The sequence below is a fragment of the Podarcis gaigeae genome (genome assembly GCF_964106915.1).
Source record: "Podarcis gaigeae genome assembly, chromosome: 8".
Lineage (NCBI taxonomy): Eukaryota > Metazoa > Chordata > Lepidosauria > Squamata > Lacertidae > Podarcis > Podarcis gaigeae.
The window spans coordinates 42,329,034-42,356,739 of record NC_139684.1 but is presented as its reverse complement, the minus strand read 5'-3'; the positions used below and the strand labels follow the sequence as shown (position 1 = coordinate 42,356,739).

The following is a 27,706-nucleotide window of genomic DNA, read 5'->3' as shown; positions in this document are numbered from 1 at the left end:
CTCTGTTGGCCTGGTCTGGAGGCTCCAGCTTATGCAAAATGCAGCTGCTAGGCTGTTGATTGGGAGAGACTATTGCTAGCACATAAGACTAGCGATGGAAAGCTTGTGCTGGTTGCCCATATGCTACCCAGCCAGGTTCATTGTTCTTATTTTGAAGGCCCTTGAACAACTTGGGTACAGGATATCTCAGCGACCACCTGATCTCTCATTGGCCTGACCTGGCCAAGTAGCATATGGGCAGCCAGTGCAAACTTTACTCTGTGAATATGGTCTGGCAAAAAGTGTCTGCCTTGAGGAATTTAGAGGAATGGCAACTTTCCTGTGCAACCAATACAAACAACAACAGCCAGTAGAACACATAGCAGCACTGCAGTGGGCATAAAACAAGAGGAGCTACTTGGAGCCTCGTCTGACTAAAAATATTCTCCTTTAGGAGAGGGTCATAGGTCAGTGGTGGAGCATCTGCTTTGTGTGCAGAAGGTCCCAGGTTCAATCCTTGACAGTATCTCCAGGTAGCTGAACTGGGAAGGTCCTTTGCATGAAACCCTGGAGAGCTGTTGCCAGCCAGAGTGCAGACTATACTAGGCTAGAGGGGCCAAGGGTCTGGCTCAGCAGAAGGCAACTTCCTATATTCTTCCTACTGACAGAAGGTAATCAGAGGCTACATGGGCCTCCCTTGCAAGGAACTCTAGAGTTTGGGGGAAGCCACTTGGAAGGCCCTGCCTTAAGTTCTGCCAAACCTGCTACAGATATTGGCAGGGCAGAAAGAATGGCCTCTCCTGAAAATCTTAAAACATAGGGTTGTACAGTTTCCTCCAAATCAAAGCTTCAGAGTCCAGTAAGTTCCCTAAAACTGTTGATGCAAGAATGTAAAATGAGTCTGATAGATTAAGCAAATGGCCGATCCAGCCCAGCATCCCATTCTCAAAGTGGCCACTCAGAGGCAAATGCGAAACCTGGCTCTGACTCAGCCCAAATAAGTTCCATTTCAGAACTTGCCTCATTTCACCTATTAGACGATGCACAAGCATCACATTTCCACGACACTACAACATTTGTGCATGCTAATACTTCCTTGCCTTGGTCCCGTTTCCCCCAGTTCTGGGTTAGCAATTCCTAGTAGGTCAGAGCATGCAAAAGGCAGTCAAGCTCACCCTGTAAGCAGCAGAGTCTGACATACAAGTGTGACTTCTTATGCAACTATTTACGTGACATGCCGTGCGAGACACAAACAACTCACTCTGTGGAGAGAGCATTGCATGTTTCACTGGCTGATTTCACAAGATACTGCCTACGTAATTCAAAGCAGCGTGGTACATCATGAAGAGGGGCCTGCTTCTCCTCGCTAGGAAAAGATGGGCTCTTTGTTTTGCAAGACAGAGAATTTATGACCCTAAAGGGGTCATATTTATTTCATTTGCTCAAAACAAAATCAGTGACTATGTTCAAGATCACTTTTTTCCAGTTACCTTTACAACAGTTGGAGGTTTTTAGTTTAGACACAAGGCGAGTAAGGGAGGACAGAAGAGAAGCATTTAAAATTGTTAGGGGTGGAGAATGTTGAGAGAGAGAAGTATTTCTCCTTTTCTTATAATACCGGTCCATTGAACGAAGCTCAGTGTTGGAGGATTCCGTGCAGACAAAGAAAATACTTATCCACCCAGCGCTTACTGTGGTTAAAGTCTGGAATTTGCTGTGTTTATTTATGTATTTATTATGTACTAAATTTGTATACCACCCTTCACCTGTAGATACAAGGGCTATCGCAAGATGTCATGATGGCCACCAATCTGGAGTTAGCAGGGCTGGCCCACCCATGAGGTGAGGCAGTTCCCTCAGGGTGGCAGGTTCCAGAAAGCTGGGAGAGCGGCCGATTTACTCCATGGAGCTTTCCCTGCACTTGTCAGCCTCTTCCTCTGTGTGCCTGTGTACTGCCCAGTGGCTGGCAGGTGGCAGTAGGCAGACATGTGATGCCGTGTGGGTGCACAGCAGTGGGTGGGCAACAGAGGAAGAGGTGGTGACAGGGCAGTGTTTTCTCTTTTGCCTCTGGCGGCAAAACATCCGGGGATGGCCCTGAGAGTTAGACAAGTTCATGGAGGATAAGACTATCTATGGCTACTAGTCATGATGGCTGTGTGTTGCCTCCCATCTTGGAGGTGGTAGGCCTCTGAATACCACTCACTGGGAACCACCAGGGAGCTGAGACTGTTGAACTCATGTCCTGCTTGTGGGTTTCCCTCTGGTAGGGACGTGGGTGGTGCAGTGGTCTAAACCACTGACAGTGGCGTAGCGTGGGTTGTCAGCACCCGGGGCAAGGCAAGTAATTTGTGCCCCCTAACCCATGGATTTGCGCCCCCTAACCCTAACCCCTAGATGTTGCGCCCGGTGCGGCCGCCCCCCTGCATCCCCCACGCTACGCCACTGACCACTGAGCCTCTTGGGCTTGCCGGTCAGAAGGTCGGTGGTTTGAATCCTCGCGATGGGGTGAGTTCCCGTTGCTCTGTCCCAGCTCCTGGAAAGCGAGATGAGTACCACAACCCCATAGTTGCCTTTGACTGGACTTAACTATCCAGGGGTCCTTTACCTTTACTCCCCACTCCCCACCCCCACCCCCGGTATCTGGATAGCCAGGGTGAGAGCAGGATGCTGATAAGATGAGCCATTCCAGTAGACTCTTCTTATATTCCTAAGGTATGGGGCAGGTTTTCCTCTTTAATAAATATGGGTGAACTTTGGGTACAAGAACAGGCAAACCCTTGTGACAGCCCCCATGATGGGAAAACAGAAACCAGGTGGGAACTACTTGGACAACAAACTCCATTTTTTACCTATTCATGCAAAGCACATGCTTTCGTGTAAAAATGGCTTGAGAATAACTTGAAGTCATTTCATATTTTGTGGACAATTAATAGACAAGCTGATCCTTAGAGTGTATCTGCCATTTTGAAGTGTTTCAACTTGCCCATGGACTTTAGAGTAAAGGGTGGGGAAGTAAGCAAGCAATCATATACTCCTGCTGGCTCAGACGAATGTCCCATCTGCTCTAACATCCCATTTCCAGAGAGATCCCAGCTCATGCTGACCCCTATTCTGCTAACCACTTCGTACTGGAGAGAAGCCGCAGCATTCCAGGGTGAGTGGGGTAGTTTCCTTTAAAGACTCTGGGTTTTGAATTAGGGCAGAAGCATTTTTAGCCTGCCCAAAGTATGTGATGATGTTCTTAAGATGCTAATTCAGAGAACCAGCTGCAGACATTAAATGCATGGGGAACACTGAAGAGGTCTTGCTTTTACTTTTATAATAAGAGGATCAGGATTGCAGCACACAGGGAAGGGGGTTTAACACTTTCACCCCTGTATCACAGTCCCAGTTGATATTCTCCCCTGACAAGCTGGTATTCTTCCAGAGAGAGAAGCTGCCCAGCATACATGAAAATGATCCCAGGTTGAAGCAGAGCACACAGGGACAAAGCAGCAGCAACAGTCACTGTCCCTTTGAAAATGTGAGCGCAATCATCTGGATCAAGCTGTAGCACTAACCAAACTACTCCAGTCCTATGCAAGGCGGAAGAGTAGAATAAAGACATGGGATGTTTTATGCTCCTTCAATTCTTGTTTTCAGTCTTTGCAAGGAGAATCCCTCACCAGGCATGTGGTGTGTGTAAGAAACAGCTGCAATTTAAGCAGGCCCTTGGACTCCCATGGGTTCAGTTGGTTGAGGCATGAGGATGGTGTCCTGCCCTTTGGAAACTGTACAGACACTATATCCCCATAAACATGGCCTGCTCTGTAACTCACCTCCCCCTACACACACTAACAAAGCAGTGGCACACTAGACCAGCTCCCAAGTTCCAATTAAACAGTCCAAGCTAACCTCCTCTATCAGCCCACAAAAGGCCAAGCCAAATGAAATGTTGATGCAAGAGCATCCTGATCCCAATTCTTCCCCAAACCAAAGAGGCTGCAGCTGCCAGTTAGAGTCATTTCATTGCTCTCGCCCTTCCAGTGTCAGCCCCCCCTCCTGAAGTCACTATTCATAGCAGGGGCTTGATGTGCTCTTAAATAGAGAGGGTATCTGCCAGGCACTCCAGAATGAGTCATACTGAAAACCAACCTCTGAATGTCTGCAATGAAAAGAAGTATATTTATCACGAATAATTAACATTTAAAAAATGCTTTGCCTAATTAATCAGGTGCCGTGTTTTCAGTCAATCAAAAGGTTTTTAATCAGCTAATCAACCACTCGGTGCAGCCCCAAAACACTGGCATGGGGTTGCCTGGCTGGGAGCAGAGCCTGGTGGCTGAGCCGGGAGAGAAAATACGTTTTATAACCATCCTCTTTTTGGTGGATGTCTTCATGCCTCTAAGCCAGCAACCGGCCAAGAGTTCTATTTACAGCTTTATCAATGAGGCCTTTGAGAGTCAAGCCAGAGGCAGCACTTCAAAGTGTGAAGAGAGGAGCAGATGCACCATGTCTGCCTTGATGCCAAGAGAGGCAGGCAAAACACAGTCCCAGCCCCTGCCGCTCCCGCTCAGGAGGCGTCAGATCCGAGGCTGCAAAGCCAGGGCCAATAGTCAAGCATGCCCAGTGCAGAGGCCAGCCTGCTGGAAAGTTTGGTTGCCACAGCAGAACTCAGTCAGAATGCAGCAGACACTTTTGCTTCTGCTACAACTACTAGGGGAGCAGAAATAATGCAGAATAGCTCCAGAGTAACGTTTGGGTGGGACTGTAGGTGCTGGTCCCTTGAAGAAAGAAGAGACTTGGGGTTTGCACCCACTAGAGGGGGCTGCCAGTCACCCACTCTGCTGCAGGAAAATATTGAGGGGCTCACACTGATTAAGCTCCAGGGCAAGTCTGTGGACATTCTCTGAGGGTAGTGGCAGCAGCAGCAGCAGCAGCAGCAGCAACAACTTTATCCTCATTATTTTCAGTAGAATCTTGTATTATTTGGTCAAACTCAGAGCATGGCAGCCACTCCTGCTCGTGTAAATTGCATTATCCAGCTGATTTGTGATGTACACTTTAAAGGCAGGAACAGAGTAAGAGACTAGGGTGCTAACATCCTTCTGCCAATCCCACAGGCCACAAGCACAGGTGCCCAGAAAGAGCCAAATGACAAAAGATGTCAGCAGATGTCCCAAAAGCATGTTAAGAGCAGGCATGAGGACACATTGGATCAAGGGCACAGTGCTTGAGGAAGGCCTAACCCGCCCCCATTTTCACAATCCTCTCCTTCCCCCTGACAAATACACTTATTAATAAACTTGGGGTGTCATGTAGTGGGGAAACAAGACAGCTACTATCTGGGTACCCGTCTTTTCCCAAACGAACTAATAACAGCTCTGGGGTGGACAATATGTTCATGAAAAAGGTCAGGGAGTGAAAAAGTTTAAACACTTCCTCCCCCAACATCAAGTTTGCTCCAGGCAGCTATTTTTAAACCTTGAATAACAACATGAGGAGACACAGATCTTCTATATCTTGCTTACTTTGATAGAGCAAGTCACTGACACAGAATTTCTATATCCTCCCTCCCACAAAGCATATCTGAATTGCACTAAAGAGCCTTTCTGATTAGCAGAACACCTCCAAGCGACACTAGCCCCATGGTCTTCAACCTTTCCAAATCCAGCATTCGTCTTTAACCAGAACATGCATTTGGTAACACATCCCCCCCCCCATATAGTTATATGGTGGTGTTGCTGCTACCGTTGCACTATCCCACCTTGGATCAGGCCATGACCTAGTAGTGGGTCTTGAGCCAATAGTTGAAGGCTGGTGCTCTAGCCTATGTGGTTTCACTGGCAGGAGCCATTGAGAAAAGGAAGGCAACTGACACAATAAATCTATCTGTGAAAGGAATTGAAATGGGGGCATGTGTGCCTCCCCAGCCTACTGCTTGCAGCTCCTCTCCTTAGGCAGGACAGTTGCATGTTAGCGAAACCTGGATCTCATGAAAGCAACTGTGTGCAGCTTTCAGAGCAAAGGGCCATTTCTGCCCTATCAGTTGTGCCAAGATGATAACCATGCCCTTTTTTTCCTGGTGTGTGCATGTTTAAGGCACAGAGACACTCTACCCCTCTGGCTTATGATTGTTTATTTTGTGCAAGGGAAGTTACAGAAGGGGCAGAAAGGAAGTTCTGGGGTGCAAGGGCCTAGTCCCACTCTCCCCCATCCCCCTCGGGGTTGTCGTCCCGTGGTGGCTCCTGGAACTGGATATTTGCCAGCATGTCCCGCATGGCTGCCATCAGTCTGTTCACACCTTGGTTCAGATTCTGTCCTGCACCCGGCTCTTCCTCTCCACCGGCTCTGACTTCTCCCTGAAACACAGCACAGGGCAAGGAGTTATACAAGGCAGTTTGACTGGAAGAGGTGCTGGGCATTGAAGGAGAACCAGCCCAGTCTTTGGGGTCCTCAGAAGAAATGCTAGAAAGAAGCTCATCTCAGTCTCTTTGCTGCAAATTCTCCATCTCTTCTGCTCCTTATACACTTAGGGAGGAAGGCCTGGGCACTGCAGTCTTCTCGGAGGGAGAACCTGGCAGACTGGATTGTAGAAGCATACTAGATGGGGCTGATGAGAGTTGGATCAAGCAAAAGGGGGGCCATCTAGTCCAGCCTCCTGTTCTCACAGTTGCCAACTTGGTGCCCATTATGGGAAACCTGCAGGCAGGACCCAAGTGCAAGAGCACTCTCCCCTCCTGCCGTTCCCAGCACCTAGTACTCAGAAGCATGCAACCACCTGCATATCTGCCTTACCTTGGCCAGTCATTTCACACTCAACATACCTGTAAGTTGAAGTTTGGCAAGAGTGAGCGAAAGAAGAGAGATAAAGTGCTTTCATTGGCTGGATGGGTTGTCCTGGAAAAAAAAGAGAAAGTTTGGTCACAAATGGACCTCCTCCTCTTTCCTAGGAGAGAGGGCATGTCATGGCACTTCATGATCCAGGGAGCGTGCAATTTTGGACTACTATCCAGAAAGACAGTCTGGTGTAACAGATCTTAGTGCTGGACTAAGCTTAGACTCTGGCTCCAATCCCCACTCAACTATGAAACTCACTGGGTAAACTTCGACCAATCACAGGGGCAAGGGGCAGATTTTATGTCCTCTGAACTGCTTGGAGGAACGATGGGATACAAAAGGCAATGTAAAAAGAATAAATATTTGGCCCACTGTATGGGAAGAACAAAGTGGCATGGGGAAGGGTGGGTGGGTCTTTGATGCACTGAGGAAGAGATGGACCACAGCTTATGAGCAAAGCATTTACTCTGCAGGCAAAAGGTCCCAGGTTCCATCCCTGTTATCTCCAATAGGAGGCAATGGGAAAGAACATTCTCTACCTGATTCCCCAGAGCACCTCTGCTACTCAGAGAAGACAATAATGAGCACAATGGGCAGGTAGGCTGGCCTGGAATAAGGCAGCTGACTGGTGTCCATTGGGACTAGAAAGCAGGGAGACCAAGAGGAGCCAGAGTTAAGTGAGAGGTGGAGCCAACTAATTCTAGCTTTCTAGTTTTGTCCCCATCCTTCTCCTTGCTGAGTTCTACAAGAGCAGCATTGAGGCTGAGGAGGAAGAAGCTGACAGGCAGTAATACCTGCTGGACTGGTTGTAAGTAAAAGGGGGAGATTACTGAGGGAAGCAGGGCCTTCAGGGAAGACTGAGATTGGTGGAGCAGTGCCCCATTTGCCCTAATGGACCAGCTTCCACTGCCTGTATAAAAACTCGTAAACACAATGCATGTTTAAAAGATTCAGAGAACTGGACCACTTCTGGTCCTTTCTGGGGTTTTTTGTCTACCCCAGGCTGACACAGACCTAAGTAAATATCCAAGCTACTGAACTGGATGGAGGTATGCGGGAAGCAGCAACAGGTGGTACCTTTCTGGCCTTGTGTACGAAACAATGGAGTCCAGAGGCGGCAGGGGGTCAAACCCCATTATCGGCTGGGAGGTCACTTCCTTGAGAGAGGGAGGGAAATTGAATCCAGGTCAGAACTCATCACCATCTTTGTATTTAGTTGTAGCATTTTTTTACCCTGCTTTTCAGCAAATAGGGTCGTACAGGCTCTTACAGAAGAGCAGTAACTAACAAGACAATCCTTGTCAGTAGGCTTACGATCTAAAATACATGTCCTCAAAGGGAAAAGAGAAGCAAATTCAGGCATCCCTTCTTAAAATTAAAATATTTGTTCCCACAACGGCAAGCTTGAGTGGAAACAGTTCAGGGAGAGGTGCCTGATGTAGCCGATCTCTGGGCAGAGCCGATGGAGTGGCCCTGCTTCGCTTCCCTCCCTTTGCTGCTTCCTACTGGATTACTTATAAAGTGCCAAATATGCACTAGGTGCTGCACAAACAAACAAATAAAAAACACACACACACACACAAAAAACCGGGTTCCTGCCTGTAGGCTTACAATCTAGAAATATGAGACAAAAGGAGAAGGGAACTTTGTACAAGCTGGGAGAACTGTGAAAGAAGAAATATGGCTGCTCTCAAGGTGGTGGCAGGTGCAGCCCTGGGATGGCTAGCAAGGCCTCTTGTGGGTGGGAGGGGCCCACCTGGCAGCAGAGCTGTTAAGCTTCCTATACTGACGAGAGGCAGTGCACACTTGCCATGCAGAAGGTCCCAGACATTCCCATTAAATGGTATCAGGCAACAGTGCTGGGGGAAGCCTCTGCTCTCCAGCTAACAACACTGTGCAGGATGGGCCATTGGCAGCTCAATGCCAGCCAGCTCCTTATGCCCAAAGAACTGTGATATGGGAGCCCAGAAAAGCCATATTGAGCAGAATCAGAAGAAGGAAGAGATACCGACAGGATATGCTCCCCATAAAAATAGGTTTGTGAGGTGCAGCTATGCCGCTGCCCCATCCATTCTCTCACCGGAGGCAATGCTGCTGTGGCTTCCCTTATCTCTGAGAGGATCACATGGCGGTAGACATTCCTGGGAGCGTTCTGGTACCTTGCCTTTCGCCTAAGGGCCAAAAATATTTCAGAGAAGTGGCTCTAATTTGCTCTATGCATCCCTCAGAGCTCTCTTTCCCAGCCACACGTAAGCCAAGGCCTCCTCTGCAGAAACATATTGGCACCCAGGGGTGCTCACAGATTGCCAGAATCCCCCAAAAGTAGCTGCATTCAGTCAGCCCAGTTAGCAGTTCTTGATAGCTTCAAAAAGGTTTCTTTCCCGACCAAACTCAAATTAGCTGGCACATCTAAGCAGGACCAAGCACAGCCCACTGTCCAGCTATGTCTCTCCCCCACCCCCTGGTTGTTGAACGCTCTCTTCTCTCAACAGGAGGGTAACAGGGTGCAGGAGTCAGCAGAATATGGCAGGGAATGCTTGGAGTCAGAGTGGAAATGAATTCTGCCCGCCATCAGCCTGGAGCAGGTGCAGAGACTCACTTCTGCTCAGCCTCCTCCAACATTGGGTCCTTGGCATCCACCATCCGCAACACCTCATGCACGTTTGTTTCGAGCCAGGCCATGACAGCCGGGTCCTTCCAGAGGGAATGGGTCCTCCCAAGATAGAGGGCAACCAGCTGGTTCAGCACAGGGGGCGAACTGCAGAGGGAAAACAAGACACCCTTAAACATGGCAGCTTAAAGCACTTTGCTGCCTTAGAGGTAGACTTGCTGAGGACAACTCAAAGGAAGAGAAACAAGAGCAGAAGGCCTCAGTTCCACTACTAGGCATCAAGGCTGATGAAGACTTTCACTTTTAGCAGGGCACAACACATTACACTTTTATCCTGCCCTTGTCCTGGGGGAAAGGGTCAGACACAGAGGTCATCCTTATGTCCATTCCATAGACTGTAACCTGCCCCTCCGACACTGTAGCAACAACAGACCAGACAGTCTTGAACCAGAAACTTGCCCAGCCTCTTTGCTGTAGAGATCCCTTGATGATTGCTGAAAGCATTAGAAGAAGCTTCTGCTCTCCTGCTGACTGCCATTGGCTCCAGAACCTGACAACACGAGCACCCTTGTCAGCAACTGATTCTCAGTTTGACCTCACGTTGCTGACATGCAATCCTCTGGTTCTGATGCTTCCCTTGGTATTCTGAAAAACCTCCCTCCAATCTTGCTAGTACTCCATAAGAAGATTCAGCTGCTACACCACAAAACGCCTCACTCCATTCCTGTAAGACTTGCATGTTCTTGGACTGCAAAGAGCATTTTCACACACTCCTTACCTCAATTGGGCGTCCAGTCCAAAGAATGCATGGGATGCTACTGTGGAATCTGGCTGCACACTACAGCGATCCAACAAAGGCATAAGAACTGGAAGAGGCATGAAGAGAAAGAAATGAGAGGGAAAGACCTCCAACCGCCACAAATGCTGCTGCACGGGTACTCAAAATGGGTCACAATATTGCTCTGCCTCTTGTTTTTTTATTCTTCCCACCACAGAAAAAAGTTCTGAATGAAATGGACTTGCAAGGAGTGAGGTGCCATTAAAACCACACAACAGAACTTTTTTCTGGCCCCTAATTATTAAGGGGTTTTGTTTGAAGTCGCTGGGAAGGAGCAGAGAGGGTGTGCCTTGTCATGGGTCAGCAGCCCAAACTGGACTCCCTTTGTTTGGAGCAGAAGACATTCCCTGCTCAGCCATGCAAGGCTCTCTTGGCAGACCTTATATCCCTTTGGAGCCTGGGGCTGGAAGGGGAAACTGGGCAGGCCCCTCCCAGGGACCAGGCAGTCACAGCATGATGAAAGGCAGGACCCATGTGCTGCTCCTGGCTAAAGCGTGACAGTGTCTTGAAGGGAAAGCGTGGACAAAGAGGAGACGACCAGTCACGGGAAATCTTGATTAAAGCAACCCAACCCCCCTCTGAGGTTTAGCATTACTGCCCTCCCGGAGCCGCCACTGCTGAGGGAATATGAAGGGCTTTATTCACAGCTGCGGCCTTCTGTACACCCATCTTTGAACATTTTACACAGACAGACTCACCATTCGGGAACATGACCAGTGACTGCCGAATGAGGCTAGTAGCTCTTTCGTGGGCTTGGTTGATCTCCGACTCTGGGAGGTCTTCCTGCTGGCTCAGAAAGAAATATGCCAGAGGGACCGAGAAGGCAAAGTTTGGGAGTTGAGACAGGTTCCGATGACCCTAAAGGTGGGGGGCGGGAAGGGGGGGGAGAGAAGAGGAAGAGAAGCTATGTAAGTATCTGCTTGACAGCTGAGCTGATTTTTTAAAAAACTTGTATCCCATTTTTTGACCCTAAATGGGGCCACAAAGAAAATTACCAATTAAATGCAACACATTAACAGTCCATAAAACCAAACACGGAAAGTCAACAGTAACTCTAGTGGTAAATTGCATTATAAGAGTTGCTCATGAACAGCCTGCAGTTACGACCAGCTCCAGAGGAATCGGAAGCACCACAGGCTGTGGCCAGAGTGACTCACACCTAATTCTTCCGCAGGTGGTGGGGTGACCTTCTGGCAACTCGGCCAGACTCTTCCGTTCTCAGCACACTTCCTGCCAGGGCCACCCACTAGCAACTCACCTCCCACTCCTGAAACATGCGTGTCAGGAAGGCGTACTCTCTTGCTCGTAGCGACAGCAAATCAATTATCAGCAGTATGCACAGCGGGTCATTCTCTGGATCAAGGCTTTGGAGATGGGAGTGGAATGCAAGGGTGGGGAGATTAAAAACCATGTGAGTCTATTGCAAAACCAACCAGCAATAGTCAAGACCAACCAGCAAATTAATCAACCCTTCTCTATGTCTACATAAGGGAGTTAACTGCCCCCTTAAAAAACTTTTGGAGAAATTAAGGGCTCAGTATGTAAACACACACCTGCTCAGGGTAGAGGTGGGAGACGGGTGTGCTGGTCAGTCCTCCCACCCAGTCTAAAAGACAGACCAGAGGCCTAAAGCTGCCTTATAAGAACCAGTAGTTACCTCAGAATAAGTTTGCAGAACTCCAGGGCGGTGCGAGGACAACCTCTCCTCTCTAGGAAAATCATATGCTTGAACAGAGCCAGATAGAAGGCTCTGAGAGGCACAACAAAAAAGCAAAGATTAATGATTAACAATATAATAACAACAATTCAGTCTGGGCATGAAAAAGGGCATAAACAGGCTTGATCAGCCATGAAGGGCAGCACATTCTGGTTCAATTCCTTTCCTGGCTTGTGCAAAGAAGTCATCTATCTTTAGAGTGAGAAGTCCTGACTGAGCAAGCAAACTCCCATTCGGCACTGTCAATGGGACTCTTACCTGTTCTCTGGCCTCCGGTAGTCCAGTCTGCAGGTCCCGCTGGTGAGGCTGAACATTGGGTGAAAGGCGCACTCCAGGGTGTAGAGGGCTCTTTCTGCAAAAGAGGCACCAAGAGTGGGGCATGGCTGAGTCACCTTCTGTAGCCTTTCATGTACTGATTATATTCTTCAAAAACAAGGCGAGGTATTAAATTTTAATACTTTAAGCCCATAAGACTTGGGTGCAGGATACCACCTCCCTAACAACATGCATGCTGCCTTAGATCATAATAACTTAAGAAGAGCCTGCCGGATCAGACCGATGGCCCATCTAGTCCAGCATCCTGTTCTCACAGGGCCAGCCTATGGGAAATCAGCAAGCAGGGCTCAAGTACAAGAGCAGTCCCCACTTCTGTGATTTTCTGCAACTGGTATTCAGCTGTGGTGGACAGGCCTTCCTCCATTTCTAGCACCGACATAACAATATTGTAGATTTTTAATGATACTGTGATTTGAACTGTTGCAAGCTGCCTGAGTGATGCAAATGCATTTGAAGTATTAGAACAGAAATCTAATATATACACTATGCAATGTAAGCAAACTATGTAATACAGATTTAATAACACACAGTAAGCAAGTTTTAGTGTTGGTTTTTGCTGTTGTGGGTATCATGTTTAGGTGGCAGCAAAAAGGTCAGGCAGAGGTAGCCGCAAGAGCAATCCCACTCTGGTCCAAGCTACCTAGGAAATTGGTGTGTCTGTTCCCTCCTGTAGCACCAGAGCAGGGGTAGCTAACATGATGCCACCTGGACGTTGTAGGCTGCAACTTCCATAATCTCTGACCATTGGTGATGCTGGGAGTTGTGGATCAATAACATCTGGAGGACGCTATATTGGTTACCCCTGTTCTGGAGGCAGGAGACACCACTCATCTTTGGAGTTTTTGTTGTTGTTAAAATATTGTTAACCCATTTCTGTCAAATCAGCATTAAACCCAGATTCCACTAAATGCTAGAACTACTAAAATTAGTATTCTACTGTTGTCGAAATGGCTAGAGTGGGAACATGATGAACTGAAAGGGGACTTCATAGATGAGGTGCCACAAATGAGAAGGCCCTGTTCCCTTCAAGTCTGACTCTAAAGAGGAAGTGGAAGGTGCTTCCTAATCCAGGTGTCCTATGAAACAGTTGCATCCCAGGGAGTGAAGAGCAATGCTCTGGATTACTAGCTGGTGACACATATGGCTCCCACAATCCCCTATTCTGGAAGGCATGGCCCTCTTTAGAACACATGCATCCTTCTAGACTCCCTCCTCCGTTTTGGGGAGAACCATAATTCCAGGAGTAGCTCAAGCAACACAGCACAGCCCTCCCAGCTTCTACTCTGGCTGCCCTCAGCTTCTTACCGACAAGGTCTCTGGCCATCTCCTGGTCCTCCTGCATCCGACAGACGTCACTGAGCTGTAAGAGTGAGTCTACATGCGAAGGGTTCATCTGGAGCAAAAGCTGAAAGCAGACAGATGAAGCAACCATTTTGAAATCTGTGACATGGCCATTTCCTTCTCTTCATATTTTATTGATCCAGAGGATGACTTTTCATGAAAACAGCCGGCTACATAATAACAGGCTAGGGAACAAACAATTACTCCAAGATGTGAAACATTCAGTTCTTTGATTGCTCCAAAGTGGTGTATTAAGTGAAATTGCAATGGGCTGCACTTCACCTTGAATGAACTCCCAAGCCCATCAACTGTGAATGGTGCAAGAAAACAGATCTAAGATTAGAGAGGGATTTCTGGGGTGGGGGTGGGGGTGGGGAGGGGCTGACCAGGATCACTACAAAGTTTTCAGTCAGCCTGATTAGGCACCACCATATGCATACGAGACAACTAATTTCAGAACTTGTACTGCGAGGCAGTTGATGACCTGAGGAGTTACACTAGGACATCTTGACTAGTCAATTGGTCAACAAGGGCCTAACCCCTTGGAGCTGAAGGAAGCAAAGGTAGCTGCAGTGTGGTGTGGGGGTAGCACATGCTGGTGGGACAGGACAGAACAGGGTCGTACCATGCCTAAGGGGCTGCACACAGCATAAGCTTTGATGCCTGCAAATCGCAACCTCAACCCACCCCTATCCCAATCACAATTAGCTGGGAAATAACAGGACCACCTAGCTCTAGTTGTGGGGTATCTGTCTGACCACTTGTAGGCCACAGAATGCTGAACTCAGCAGACATTTGGTCTGACCATGACCCACTGTGCCAAGGCTTGCATTGCGACAACTGAGTGTCATCTGAATTTGCAAAGCTGCAGCTTCTAGCTGCTGCCTTCTGTTTTTCCCCAAGCCAAAGACGCCCATCAAGCACAGATCCCATGCCCAAGCAATGAGTGGTGAGAGTGCAAAGCGTGAGTCTTCCCCAGACAAAGGGTCTTCTATCTAAAAAACAGAACAGTGAAGTTTCAAAGAGCCGTGTTTGCCCTCATCGGGGAAGGGGAAGGGGGGGAGGCTGGGGGCTCTCCAAGCTCAATGTCCTGATTATGCTAATATTAGGCCAAGAATGATTTGCCTGCTTTGTGTGTACCATCAAAGTTGTTGCCCAACTTAATTCACCAGGATATGGTCAGTAAAGCCTCAAAGCAGAGCCTGTTCTGCTAAAGTACCAAGAGAAATTAGGCACTCCTTTCTTCAAATCTGGAAAAAGAAGTTTAAAAATAGCACAGCTGCCTATTCAAATCTTGCTTGTTAGAATCCACTCAGCGCTCTCTTTGCTCACCCCCACCTTCTGTCCCAGACAGGAGGGGTGTCCTCAGCCAGGGGCTTGCTTTATGGATGAGTTCATCCAGGTCAACAACAATGGCTGCAAGCCCAATGTGGAAATCAAGTTCCTTTATGACAGGCAGGGCAACCTCTGCACTGCAGGAGAGCCTTGTTCCACATCAGATTTCTGCTCCATAGAGTAACAGAACAGACTGCCTCTTCCCGAACCAATGACTTCAAGTTACAAGAAATCAGATTGAGACTAAACACCAGCAAGAACTTTCTGACAGTAAGAGCTGTTTGACAGTGGAGCAGACTCCCTTGGGAGGTGTGGACTCTCCTTCAATGGAGGTGTTTAAGCAGAGGTTGCATGACCATCTGTCATGAATGCTTTAGCTGAGATTCCTGCACTGCAGAGGGCTGGACTAGATGACCCTTGGGCTTTCGTTCCAACTCTATGATTCCCCACAGGACCAGGAGTACAGACCAAAGCGTCAACGAACATAATTATATCGCAATCCCAAAAGTGATTTTTGAATTTTCAGAAAGAGAGATACAAAGGAGGAACTTCCAGCTACCCTCCCACAAAATACAGAGTCAGCCTTTGGAATTCACTGCCTCAGGCTGTTGTGATGCTACCAATATAGCTTGCTTTTGGAAAAGGATTAAGTGAAAACATCAGTCACTAGTAGCAAAATATTCCAAGACACAAAAACATGGCAGCAGATAATGCTTTAGAAACCCACCACCATCAAGGGTCTCTTTAGTCACTGAACCCTTCAGTCCAAATCTTACAAACATGGGCAAACATTGTGCATAATATCTGGGCAAAAGAATGCAGGATCTGTGACTATGCTATGTACCGTGAAGGACTAGAACCCAGAATGCAGCAGGGTTTGCCATCTTTTGTCATATATCTCCATGTAATAACAAACTCATTGTCCTGTACTCCGAAGACCAAACTAGACAAGACATTTGTCATGCAGTTTGTTTTCTGCTGTGTTTGAGTTTAAAAACAGAAGGGGAAGGAGCCTTCTTAACCATTTCCCCCTGTCACATTCACAACCAGAATCGCTCACCCACCCATGCCTACAATTCAATTATTCTGTTTGCTGATGGGGAATACCAAAGGAAGCTCCCCATCAGGTTGTGCATGGAGAGGAGAAATTATGATCATGACTGTGGCTATGGGGCAAAGGGATACAATCTGACTTGGCTCCCTGCCCCTGCAAACCATGGCAAACTACGTGAGCAAAGAAACATCTCATTTGGTCCCAAGACATGGCACTTCTTGCCCACGCTGGCCGCAACCATTTTTTCCAGCTGTCCACCTCTGACCACTAGAGTGTAAGGACATCACAGTATACATGCCCTGCTTGTGAACCTTCTACAGTGGCCACTGCCAGCCTTGGGTCAGAGCAATTCCACAGATGGAATGCTGAGCTACCTGGACCATTGCTCTGACGCAGGAGGGTCCTTCTTGTAAAACGTTCAACACGCAATCGCCTGCTACAATACAGGTTGGCAGACTGCTGGATGTTCAGAGACCAGGTACTGGCAACAGCAAAAATGGCTGCCATTCTTACAGGTGGGTTCTGATCATCGCAGCAGGGCCTTGTGCATAATATCTGGGCAAAAGGATGCAGGATCTGTGACTATGCTATGTACCGTTGGTTTTGGGACGGAGACTGGTTTTGGGACGGAGACGGCTCTGGTTGCCTTAACAGACGATCTCCGTAGACAACTGGATCGAGGCGGGTCAGGACTGCTGATCCTTTTAGATTTGTCAGCAGCCTTTGACATGGTCGATCATGATCTTCTGGACCACCGCCTCGCAGACGTGGGGATACAGGGCATAGCCCGTAACTGGTTGTGCTCTTTTATCTCTGGTCGGGGACAGAGGGTGGCACTAGGGAGGGAAATGTCGTCGCGCCACTCCTTGGTGTGTGGAGTGCCGCAGGGCGCAATTCTCTCCCCGATGCTTTTTAGCATCTTTATGCGCCCCCTTGCCCAGATTATCCGGAGCTTTGGGCTGGGCTGTCACCAATATGCTGATGACACTCAGCTCTATCTGCTGATGGATGGCCACACCGACTCGGCCCCAAACACATTGACCAGATGCTTGGAAGCTGTGGCTGGATGGTTTCGTGGGAGCCGATTGAAACTAAATCCTTCGAAGACAGAGGTCCTATGGCTAGGTCGGGATGGCATGGGGATGAGGGACCAACTCCCTTCTCTTGCGGGGGCCCAATTAGTGCCATTGCCTTCCGTTAAGAGTTTGGGTGTAATCCTTGACGCCTCCCTTTCCATGGAGGCGCAGGTTACAGCAACAGCCAAGGCGACATTTTTCCACCTTCGCCGCATCAAGCAGTTGGTCCCTTACCTTTCCCGCCCTGACTTGGCCACAGTGATCCATGCGACGGTCATCTCCAGGCTTGACTACTGTAATTCGCTCTACGCGGGGCTGCCCTTGAAGCTGTCCCAGAAACTCCAGCGGGTACAGAATGCTGCAGCGAGGCTCCTCACGGGGTCTCTGCCATGGGAGCATATTCACCCAGTGCTTTTCAAGCTGCACTGGCTCCCGGTGGAGTACAGGGTCAGATTTAAGGTGCTGCTTTTGACCTTTAAAGCCCTTCACGGCCTAGGACCCTCGTACCTCCGGGACCGCCTCTCCTGGTATGCCCCACGGAGAGCCTCAAGGTCCATAAATAACAACACCCTAGTGGTCCCGGGCCCTAAGGAAGTTAGATTGGCTTCGACCAGAGCCAGGGCCTTTTCAACTCTGGCTCCGGCCTGGTGGAACGCTCTGCCTCATGAGACCAGGGCCCTGCAGGATCTGATTTCTTTCCGCAGGGCCTGTAAGACAGAGTTGTTCCGCCTGGCCTTTGGCCTGGAGCCAGTTTGATTCCCTCCCTCCCCCCCCCCTCTCTTTTTTCCCCTTCTTTTCCTTCTCCTCCTGCGATGAGGCTACATTTTAATATTTTAATGTTCCATTATTTTAATTGTTGTGTTTTATTTTTGTTTTTAAGTTTGTAATCATTCATCTTGATTTTATTATTACTTGTAAGCCGCTCTGAGCCCGGCCTTGGCTGGGGAGGGCGGGGTATAAATAAAAAATTATTATTATTATTATTATTGTCCAATTGAGAACCTACCACCAGATTGTTTGGATCCATGGACTCCACGGCATCCAAGAACTTGAACTGCACCTGCTGGTATTCTCGATGGTGCTCAAATGCAAAGTGTTGTACCCCTCGCTTTGTTTCTAGCAGCGCCATGGATATGCCTAGGCAGAATTGGGGATGGGAAAGGGAGAGAAAGAGGGCTGTTAATGCACGATGCAATATATTTACAGCACCTAAGGGAACATGCCCAACCCAACTTAACTAGTTCTGTTAGTTGACTCCCTAGGGGGAGTTGGAGTCCAACAACATCTAAGAACCCAAGGTTTAGGAAGGCTGCTCTAGATGTTGCTGAACCACAACTCCCATCATTCCTGGCTACTGGCCATGCTTGCTGGGGCTGATGGGAGTGGTAGTTCAGCAACACCTGGAAGGTCAAAGGTTTCCTGCTCTTGCGCCAAAGCAAGGATTCTTGCTTTCTCCAGGCTTAAAAACAAATTGAGGCTCCAAGCAAGCACACAGGCAAAGAAGTGTGGGCAGTCAGGGTTATAGATACTTGGGTAAGGAGATAAATTTTCCTTTCCGACATCTTCCAGAAAGCTAGACTGTGCAATGACTCCAGGCACAGAGGAAGAGACCTCCTTTTGGTCACATAAAGAGAAAGGTGGGTGGAGTGACATACAAACACTGCTCCTACATGTCAGGTCAGCACATGCGGTCCTGCTACTTGACATGTGAAGATGTACTTCCTCACACACAAAATAAAGCAGCCTGCCCCAAATTGGCTGGGAATGATGGGAGTTCTAGTCCAAAACATCTGGAGGAAACTAAGTGGAAGGGGAAGATTGCACTAAAGTAACAGCTATGAAGATGGAATCAGCAACCAGGCATGTGTTTCCAACGCAGGTGTAAAGCCAGTGGGAGTGCACAGAGCACCTGAGGGAAGCGGGGAAAGCCTCTCACCTGTTTTGCTATGGCGTGGCCAAGTGTTCTTAGGCACTGTCAGCCATGTGCTGCGGACATACTGGCGCTGCCTCTGCCGTGGCCTGCAGAAGAAATAGAACTTGGAGACTGAATGCAAGACCAATGAATACCACAAGGTTTACCACAGTGACACAGACAGAGACACATACACAAACAAACAGAGACACTCAGGCAAAATAAAATAATAACAATAATAATAATTATTTATTATTATTTATACCCCACCCATCTGGATGGGTTTCCCCAGCCACTCTGGGCGGCTTCCAACAAAATATTAAAATACAATGTTATTTTAGCTGAACAAACTGATGAAAATTACTTTTGATATTTATTTTATTTATAAAAATTATATCCCATTCTTTAATGCAAACAATCTCAGGGTGGCCACATTCCAATAAAACAATAAAAATACACACAGTAATCCCCCCACATTAAAACATTAAAAACAGAACAAAAAATGCAATTTTCAATCTGCTTCATATGATGGCTCAGAATTTCATCTCCTATCCAGATTTCCAATGAGCCCTGTCTCAAGGGGCATTTATTTACCTGAGCCCTTATCTAATTTCCAGATTGGTCTTCTAGTCCACATGGCTGATGGCTTCATTTGGAGCATTCTTTTACCATGAAAGGACTCTGTCATGTGACTGACCTACCCCGGCTTCCTCCTGTGGTTACCTGCTTGTGTATCATAAATATAATCTGGTACCGGCCACTAATAATGAACCATACCTTATAGATATTACTGCTAATTTTATGCTATTTTTGTGATATACAAATAACATGAGAAGAAGAAAAATGCAATCTGGTCTCTCAGAATTAGGAAGGTCAGATATCATCTCCTTCCCACCTAACTAGAAAGCCATCTTTTTCATTAGCAGATTTCTCTCTGTTTCAGCCTTTCCCCACCCGTTGCCTCCCGCAGCCTCCATCAGCCCCAGTCAGTACAAGTTTGCTGACTGGGGCTGATGGGAACTGTAGTCCAAACCAGGACACCAGGTTAGTGAAGGTTGCTCTACACTTTGCTGTGCTCTGCCAGTAGTTGCTGCTATCTTGCTGAAGCAAACAGCACTATACGCATCAACTACTAGCACAGCACAAAAAATTACAAAATGCATCAAAACGAAGCAAACACCCACAAGATCTCCCACGCAGAGAGGAAACTTGTTTAAGTCTGACACTGCAAGCTGCTCACGCGCTCTTTGTAAACAAACCAGAGAGTCATATGTAGTACCTCAGTAAATTCAGCTGATTAATTGATACTTGGGGAATGGCAAGGCGGTGAGGGAAAAGAAGCTCAACAGGACAGGTATTCATGACAGCAGCACACTACTGGCTTGTGCCTACCAGAACTGGGACCAAGGCTCCTGAACCTTCAGAAATCTGTGTTGGCTCCCTGCCCTCCTGAAGAAATTATAGGCTGCTTCCTGCACTTGGAACAGCAGCATAATCATGGTTCAAAGTCACCACCATGTCCTCTTTCCTACCACATCCGAATGACCTACAAGTACTCGTCCGCATCCAGGCACCTCACACTTGTAGGCTGGGCTTTAAAGAGATTGTTTAGATTAGCACAAAGGGTTAAAAACTGACACTATCTCTAAGGAAACACTGAAGCTATTGTGCTGATGTCCCATTTCCCTCATCTTCAGCACTCTGTGATGTCTGAGATCTCCACAACATCCCTTGTCTCAGAGACTAAAAGTGGAGTGTTAAGCAAGAGGCATTCAGAGTTCCTCAGCCTAAGAGGCTTAAGCAAAAAGTATGTTTTTATAGGACAACTGGCAGATGCTTTAGTCTTCCACAGGACCTAACTATGCACATGCTTCACACTTCTAGAGTTTGAACTTACCTCTGATCACCAAGAACTGCTCGGGCCCCAAAATATCTCTTCAGCTCTGTTTCTGGATTCAAGTTCCTGGAAAAAATTGTAATACAAATCCACCTATTTATTTATTTAAATTATTTCTATTAATTATATACAAAGAACAAGGAACAGGTCTGTGCCCTGAGAAGCTTATAATCTAAAATTCAGCAGCAGCTGGGGAGAGCACCGTTGTGCTCAGGTCCTGCTTCTGGGCTTCCTCTGGGCATCTGATTCGCCACTTTGAGAACCAGACAGGCCTTTGGCCTGTTCCAAGAGGGTTCTTCTTATGCAACAAGAGAAGGAGCAGAGATGGAGCCAGAGGCAGCCAGGTGACAAACACCAATTTGCTTCAGTTTGTTTAGGCGTAAGTCAGGGACAGGAAACCTATGGCTCTCCAGATTGCTGGCCAATGGTCATGGATAATGGAAGTTGGAGTTCAGCAACATCTGGAGGGCCACAAATTCTCCTATCCCTGATGAAGATGTTCTGGGAGACAGATTCAAGCTTACAGGAAGGGAGACATGGCAGAGGCCCTCCCCAAAAGGTATATTCAGCAACCCCTTTGCTGAAACACCCTACCTAGCCTTACATCCATACCTCTTCTGAGTGTTTCACTTATCTCTACTACTGGAGGAGCAGAGGCTATATTTAAAAGGGCAGAAGCAATAAGGACCACAGTAAACAAACACAGCAAGAAGCAGGGCAGCTTAATACGGTATTTTCATCTCACCACTCCTTGCCCTTTCAGTATTGCTACAAAATAGCTTCTAAACAGAAAATGCCAATACTGCCCTCTCTTGATCAAACAGTGCAAGACATCTAACACACCACTAAACTGCCAGCAATCCTACAAGCAACTGTAAACAGGGCTGGAATTCAGTTGCACTCTCTGAAATACGGTGCAGAATTCTGATCTCTCAGAATGCAACCCTCTGTTTTGATCCAAATATATTTCTGACCCCTGTTGAGGAGAAAGGTTTGAAATACGCAGGCAGATCCACTACCCCCGCCCCCCCCCCAAGTGAAAGGAGGGCTTAAGGCAGACATTTCAATGGTCAGAGTGAAAATGGTGCGTCATTCATGTAAAATGCTGCAGTAATAATAAACTGAGGGAAGCTTGTAATTTGATCTGCCTTTCTACATAACGCATGCTTTTCAGCTTTTCATACACTAAGTAGAATAGAAGCATTGCCACCTGATCCCACCCCCACTCATCATGCCCCCTCCACCTCTTTCCCCCTTTTTTTCCTAATGTTACACTAATGTCTCGGCAAATGAAACTGGTCTGTAGACAATGTAACTGGAAAAAAGAAACATTGCACATAACTTTTGTAAACCAAGAAATCCATAATAAAAATATGTTTTTTTGTTTTTAAAAAAAGTTCAGTTTTTCCACAGACTTTTGAGAAGTTTTACCAAAAACTTGTGGGAGGACTATTGAGAAGTGCATGGAGTCTGGGGAGAAGCAAAAGCTGAAATAGGAAGAGGCAAGACAATTTAGCCACCAGAGAAGGTGAAGAAGAGATGCTCAAGTTCCATTGTTCAATTATTGCCTACCACAACCACTTCCACTTTTTGAGGATACACCACACATGTATAATTTTAAAAGACAACAATTCATTGTATTTGCATTGAGCTTCCTGTGAGGCACGCCTTATTTTATGGGAGGGACAAACACACACATACACACGGAACATCTACTGAGCTGCTTCAGCTCTCCCTTCCCAGGTGTAACTTGACAGGCCAAGGATTTGGAGACACCGTTGTAGCAGCAGCACAGGAGGTGCAAGAAGTGCTGGTTGGTATGGCTGGAGGACACGCCCTTAAGTCAAGAATATGCAACATGGTGCCCTCCAAATGCTGCAGACCACAGCTCCCATCAGCCCCAGATAGTATGGCCAATACTCATCAACATGCTGCAGTCCACAACATCTGATGGGTACTACCTTGACTATAATATGCTGCCATCTAGCATGGACTCCTACTCCCCACAGCAGCAACCAGGTCCTTCTCCAATCTCTTTAATAGTTTACAAAGCAGCAAATGGGAAAATCTAAGGTAGGTGGCAAAACATGCCTCATCTCCCAGACATGAGTTGCTCACTGACCCTGACTGTTTCCCCCATTCATCTTTGGGGAAGACATACTGTCTGCATGTTGGAAGGTACTTTGTTGGCAAATAAAGAGCATCTCCAGAAACTCCTGATATCAAAACCTCCACAGCACACAGAATACATGCAGATGTGACAATATAAAACAGGGACTTTATTAGGAGGATAAAGGACTTCTGTGAATGGTGTCTAAATGCAAAACAAATGGAAAAAGGAAGCAACAAAAGCTCTAACAGCACTCTCTAAAGCAGAGGAGGAAACCTGTGACCATTGAGCATGGCCAATGGTCAGGGATGCTGAGAGCAGTAGCCAGCAACATATGGAAGGCTGCAGCTTAGCCACCTCCATTCTAAAGCAAAAGTACTTTTGTGCAGGAATTTTGGTTCCTCCCAAAACATTCCACAAGCCACAGACTTCATTTGGTCAACATGCTCTCAGTCCCAAGTGTCCCTAGGTTAGGAAAACGCCTTTGTAAGACTCGGCTTCTTACCTGTGCTCTATGTAGAGCAAAGGCCGATGGTCCGTGATAACTGTGCTCTGGCTCTGGCAAGGTGGCCCATTGGAGTTCTCAATCCTCACAAGGATGCTTTCAATGTCTTCTGCATCGTCCTCATCTCCAGGGCACTGTTAAGAAACATAAAAGTTTACAAAGAAAGCTGCAATCTTCTGAGATGCAGCCCCTGATAAAGCTGTCTGTAATGCCTTCCACATACCCAAACATACTGCTTTAACTTGTCCTAGAACACATCTCTTCACCCTCTTCTACCAATACGGTGTGGCTGTGTATCTGTCATGACATCTAGTCTCTGTTCACTACATCTAGCTGGTCAGCTTTCACTGGGGCTGGAATTTACGTTCCCACCACATTTTAAAGAGCCAATCCTACACAAGGGTATATAAATATTTCAAATCCCAAGGGGGCCAGGAGGGTTCGATTCATTCAGCCCTGTCTTATCCTTCCTATATGCATTAGCCAGCCTCACTTGGCATCCCCCTCTGGGTGCTAAACCCACAAACTTAGTTCATATTTACCAGAGACTCGCCAGATGCATTCTTCTTATTCTTTCTTTTCTTCTTTTTCTTTCGTGATTTGTTATTTGAAATAGGCTTTTAAAAATAAAAGTGAATGGTACAATTAAGATATATATATTGCAGCATCAAATCAGAAGCAGAAACATAACTAAGGGATCTAGTCCTGAGAAAAACTTCAGCATTACTTCAGCATTTCTTTTTAAATAAATCATCTCTTGATTCACACATTCTAACACCCAGGACACATTTGCATAGTGGCTATCCTAGGAATTAGATGCAATCATGTAGCACATCTGACTCCTGAAAGTAAAGTTTGTCAGGAGTTTATGTCACAGCAGTCTTCCTGTCCAGGAAGCAGAATCTATATAGCCTCACATTATATGTATAAGGGTTTCCCAAGGAAAGAGCGCCCTGCCTTTTCCAGGGATACATCTGGGGCACTCACTACTCTTTTGCACAGTTATGTGTGTTACTGTCCCAGCTGCCTTGCTATCTGGTCCGCTTGCTCTGTCTCGTCTCCTTCTCTCCATCTGGTCTACTTGCCATCTGGTCCGGTTGCTCTGTCTCGTCTCCTTCTCTCCGCCTGTCAGTCTTGAGACCTTCTTTGTTCCCTGTGTCACCCTCCTCCTGCAGCCTGGAATCATCTTTGTCCTCTCTAGATGCTACATCATCCTCTGCTTCTTCATTGGTTATCTGTGCAGGTAAAAATTAGTCCAGTTGAACAAATAGGACACATTCCCTAAACATTCCGTGAAATAAAAGCACAGGTTATGTTTGTTTCATTTTGCAGAATAGCAGAATAATGCAGAGGTATGGATTCTTTCACTTATCATATAAAAGGGAAACACCACAGCCTGGTGTTAAGTCATGCTTTGATAGAGAAAACCACAAGTTCAATTTCTTGTAAAACACACTTTAGAAAGCAGGGCCAGGAAAGCCCTCTGGTTTGATGCTTCAGAGAGCCACTATCACTCAGAGTAGACATTACTGGGCTAGACAGACCAATGGCCTGATTCTATATATGATGGCTTTCCAAATTTATAAAACGGGGGGAAGGAGAAGAAAAGAGATTAAATGGGCCCAATTCATTCTCTCTCCCTTATAATATTAGAATGCAGGGCCAGGAAACAAAGCTGACTAGCAGCAGTCACAGGAAAGTGCATTTCATGCAATGGAGAAATTAACTTCATGTCACCACACAATATTTGCCAATAGCTCAGCTTGCTTTAAGAAAGCAACTTCATGGCACATTAGACAACTTCATGGCACATAGAGCTTCCCAATACAAAGTCATTTTTTGGGGGGGGGAGGGGGACTGTTGCCTTCAAGTCCTACTTCTAAACTTCCCAAAAGCATTTGCTTGGTCACTATGGGGAACAGGATGTTGGACTACATGACCTTAGGGCTGATCAGTCAGGAAATTCTGATTTGCTATGACAGCTAGGGACGCGGGTGGCACTGTGAGTTAAACCACCGAGCCTAGGGCTTGCCGATCAGAAGGTCGGCAGTTTGAATCCCCGCGACGGGGTGAGCTCCCATTGCTCGGTCCCAGCTCCTGCCAACCTAGCAGTTCGAAAGCACGTCAAAGTGCAAGTAGATAAATAGGTACTGCTCTGGCGGGAAGGTAAACAGCGTTTCCGTGCGCTGCTCTGGTTCGCCAGAAGCGGCTTAGTCATGCTGGCCACATGACCCGGAAGCTGTACGCCGACTCCCTCGGCCAATAAAGCGAGACGGGCGGCACAACCCCAGAGTCAGTCACGACTGGACCTAATGGTCAGGGGTCCCTTTACCTTTATGACAGCCAGCAGTGGAACCTCCACATACTGCGAGGGTATCCAACTGAATACCATTTGCTGGGGTAGGGAGAACATAAGAAGTGCCTAACTGCTGGATCAGGCCAAAGGGCCATCTAGTCCAACATTTATCTTTTCACGATGGCCATCAAGAGGCCTATGGGAAGCATGCAAGTAGGACCGGAGCTCAACAGCAACTCTCTCAGCTGGCATTCGGAAGCATAAACTGCCTCCAACCGTGGAGGATAAATAAAAAGCCTGCTGCCTGCCATCACGCCCTGCCGCTTCTGAGCTTCTTGGAAACATCTGCCAGGCTACTACGGGAAAGCAGCGGAAGCTGAAGCGGGCGGCGGGCCTTTGCCTCATCTCCTTCTTCTTGAGCCATTATGGCAAGCCTCCTCCCGCTTCAGGGCCACACTGGCGGCAGCTCAGCAGACCCGACCCTTACCAGCTCGAAAAGGTTGGTGACCCGACCCGCCGGCTCCTGCCGGGGCCGCCTCCTGCTGCCTCCAGCCCCCGACAACGACGGCACCTCGCCTCCTCCTCCTCCTCCACCTCCTCCGTCCTCTTCCTCCTCCTCCTCCTCGCCGCCGCCTCCCACATCGAGGCCTCCCAGAGGCGACTGCCCCCGCGACTCCCCCCTCAGCCTCCTCAAGGCCCGTCGCGACATAATAGAACCGTAGCACCCCGGGCACGAGAAGCCGACGGACCGGAAGCCGCCTGGAGGACCCGAAAGAGAGCAGAGGCGCTTCTTTGTGACGTGTACGCGTCGCTGCCCGAGAGGACGCCTCCGACGAGTCGGGCGGCTCTGAGCATGCCTCGTTTGCCTGCGCAGGTCATTATATTTGATTCCACCAGGACCGTGCGGCAATAAGTCGCGGCTGCAGAGCAAAGCCTTCGCCTCGGGCTGCGTCTCCGCAGGTCCTCGATTCCAGCTGGAATTAAGAGCGAAGAAAGAGCCTCTTGGATCCGGCCATCTGGTCCCGCATCCAAGCTCTCGCAAGCGGGACCCGAGCACCAGAGCGCTCTCCCCTCCTGTGGTCTCCAGCAACTGGTATTCAGAAACATCGCTGCCTCCGACTACGGATAGGAAGCCCAGGCGTCGTGGCTCGTAGCCGTCGATCGCCGCGCCCTCCATGAATGTGCCTAATTCTCTTTTAAAGCCACGCAAGTTGGGGTGGATATTGAGATTGAGGAAAAGAAAGGAACATCGTTCTCTCGTATCTGGGCCTTTGGCTGCTTGGTTTAATGTGGTTAGAACTGCCGTTGTGGAAAAGATTACTCATCAACTGAAACGCAGGCAAACAAAACTAGACTCTATACCCTTTCATTTGGCCTGTTATTAATTTAGTTGGCTTTCCAAAGAAACTGCTCATTCAAGCTTGGGAAATGTAGAAACATGTATAAATACCACAGTGATCTTGTATATTCTGTTGTTGTTGTTGCTCTTGTTTTCCCCCCTGAGCTACAGAGTGCAGTAAATTGGGTGATAGGCACTGTTACTTCATTTAGAAGTGTAAGAGAAATAACTAACAGTGATTTCTATTTTATCAAAATGCTATTTCAGATTTTTGCTATCACACTCCTTGTAACTGGGAGACACTGTAAAAAGGAAAATGGCAATAAAAATATTTAGGACTAAGAATAGAAATTATCTGTTTGCATTATTGCTTTTTTATTAATCCAGGATGTTGTTGCATATATAGGCACACCTGGAAGCCACTTCTCAGTTTCTAGAGAAAAAGCTGTCACTCAGGTAGGAGATCTCAGCCTCTGACATCATGAAGGTGTGAAAGATAACAGAATCTGGCATTCTTGGGTCTGGAGCTGGGAAGAGGTGT

At 47.6% G+C, this 27,706-nt stretch overlaps 1 protein-coding gene across 1 annotated transcript; it reads right to left on the bottom strand.

Annotated features, from left to right (window-relative positions):
* Nucleotides 1-6,080: 6,080 nt before the first annotated feature.
* On the bottom strand, nt 6,081-26,622 carry TCF25 (TCF25 ribosome quality control complex subunit). The gene is made up of 18 exons (XM_083754528.1): nt 26,314-26,622; nt 24,616-24,765; nt 24,073-24,147; nt 23,531-23,664; nt 20,916-20,981; nt 19,043-19,125; nt 18,113-18,243; nt 13,606-13,705; nt 12,223-12,316; nt 11,905-11,997; nt 11,506-11,611; nt 10,946-11,105; nt 10,188-10,275; nt 9,398-9,556; nt 8,879-8,969; nt 7,876-7,955; nt 6,786-6,858; nt 6,081-6,320 (listed from the first exon to the last, which is right to left on the bottom strand). Exons 1-18 carry the CDS (start codon nt 26,533-26,535, stop codon nt 6,156-6,158), a joined length of 2,070 nt encoding a protein of 689 aa, XP_083610654.1. The 5' UTR covers nt 26,536-26,622; the 3' UTR covers nt 6,081-6,155.
* Between the last annotated feature and the right edge of the window lie 1,084 nt (nt 26,623-27,706).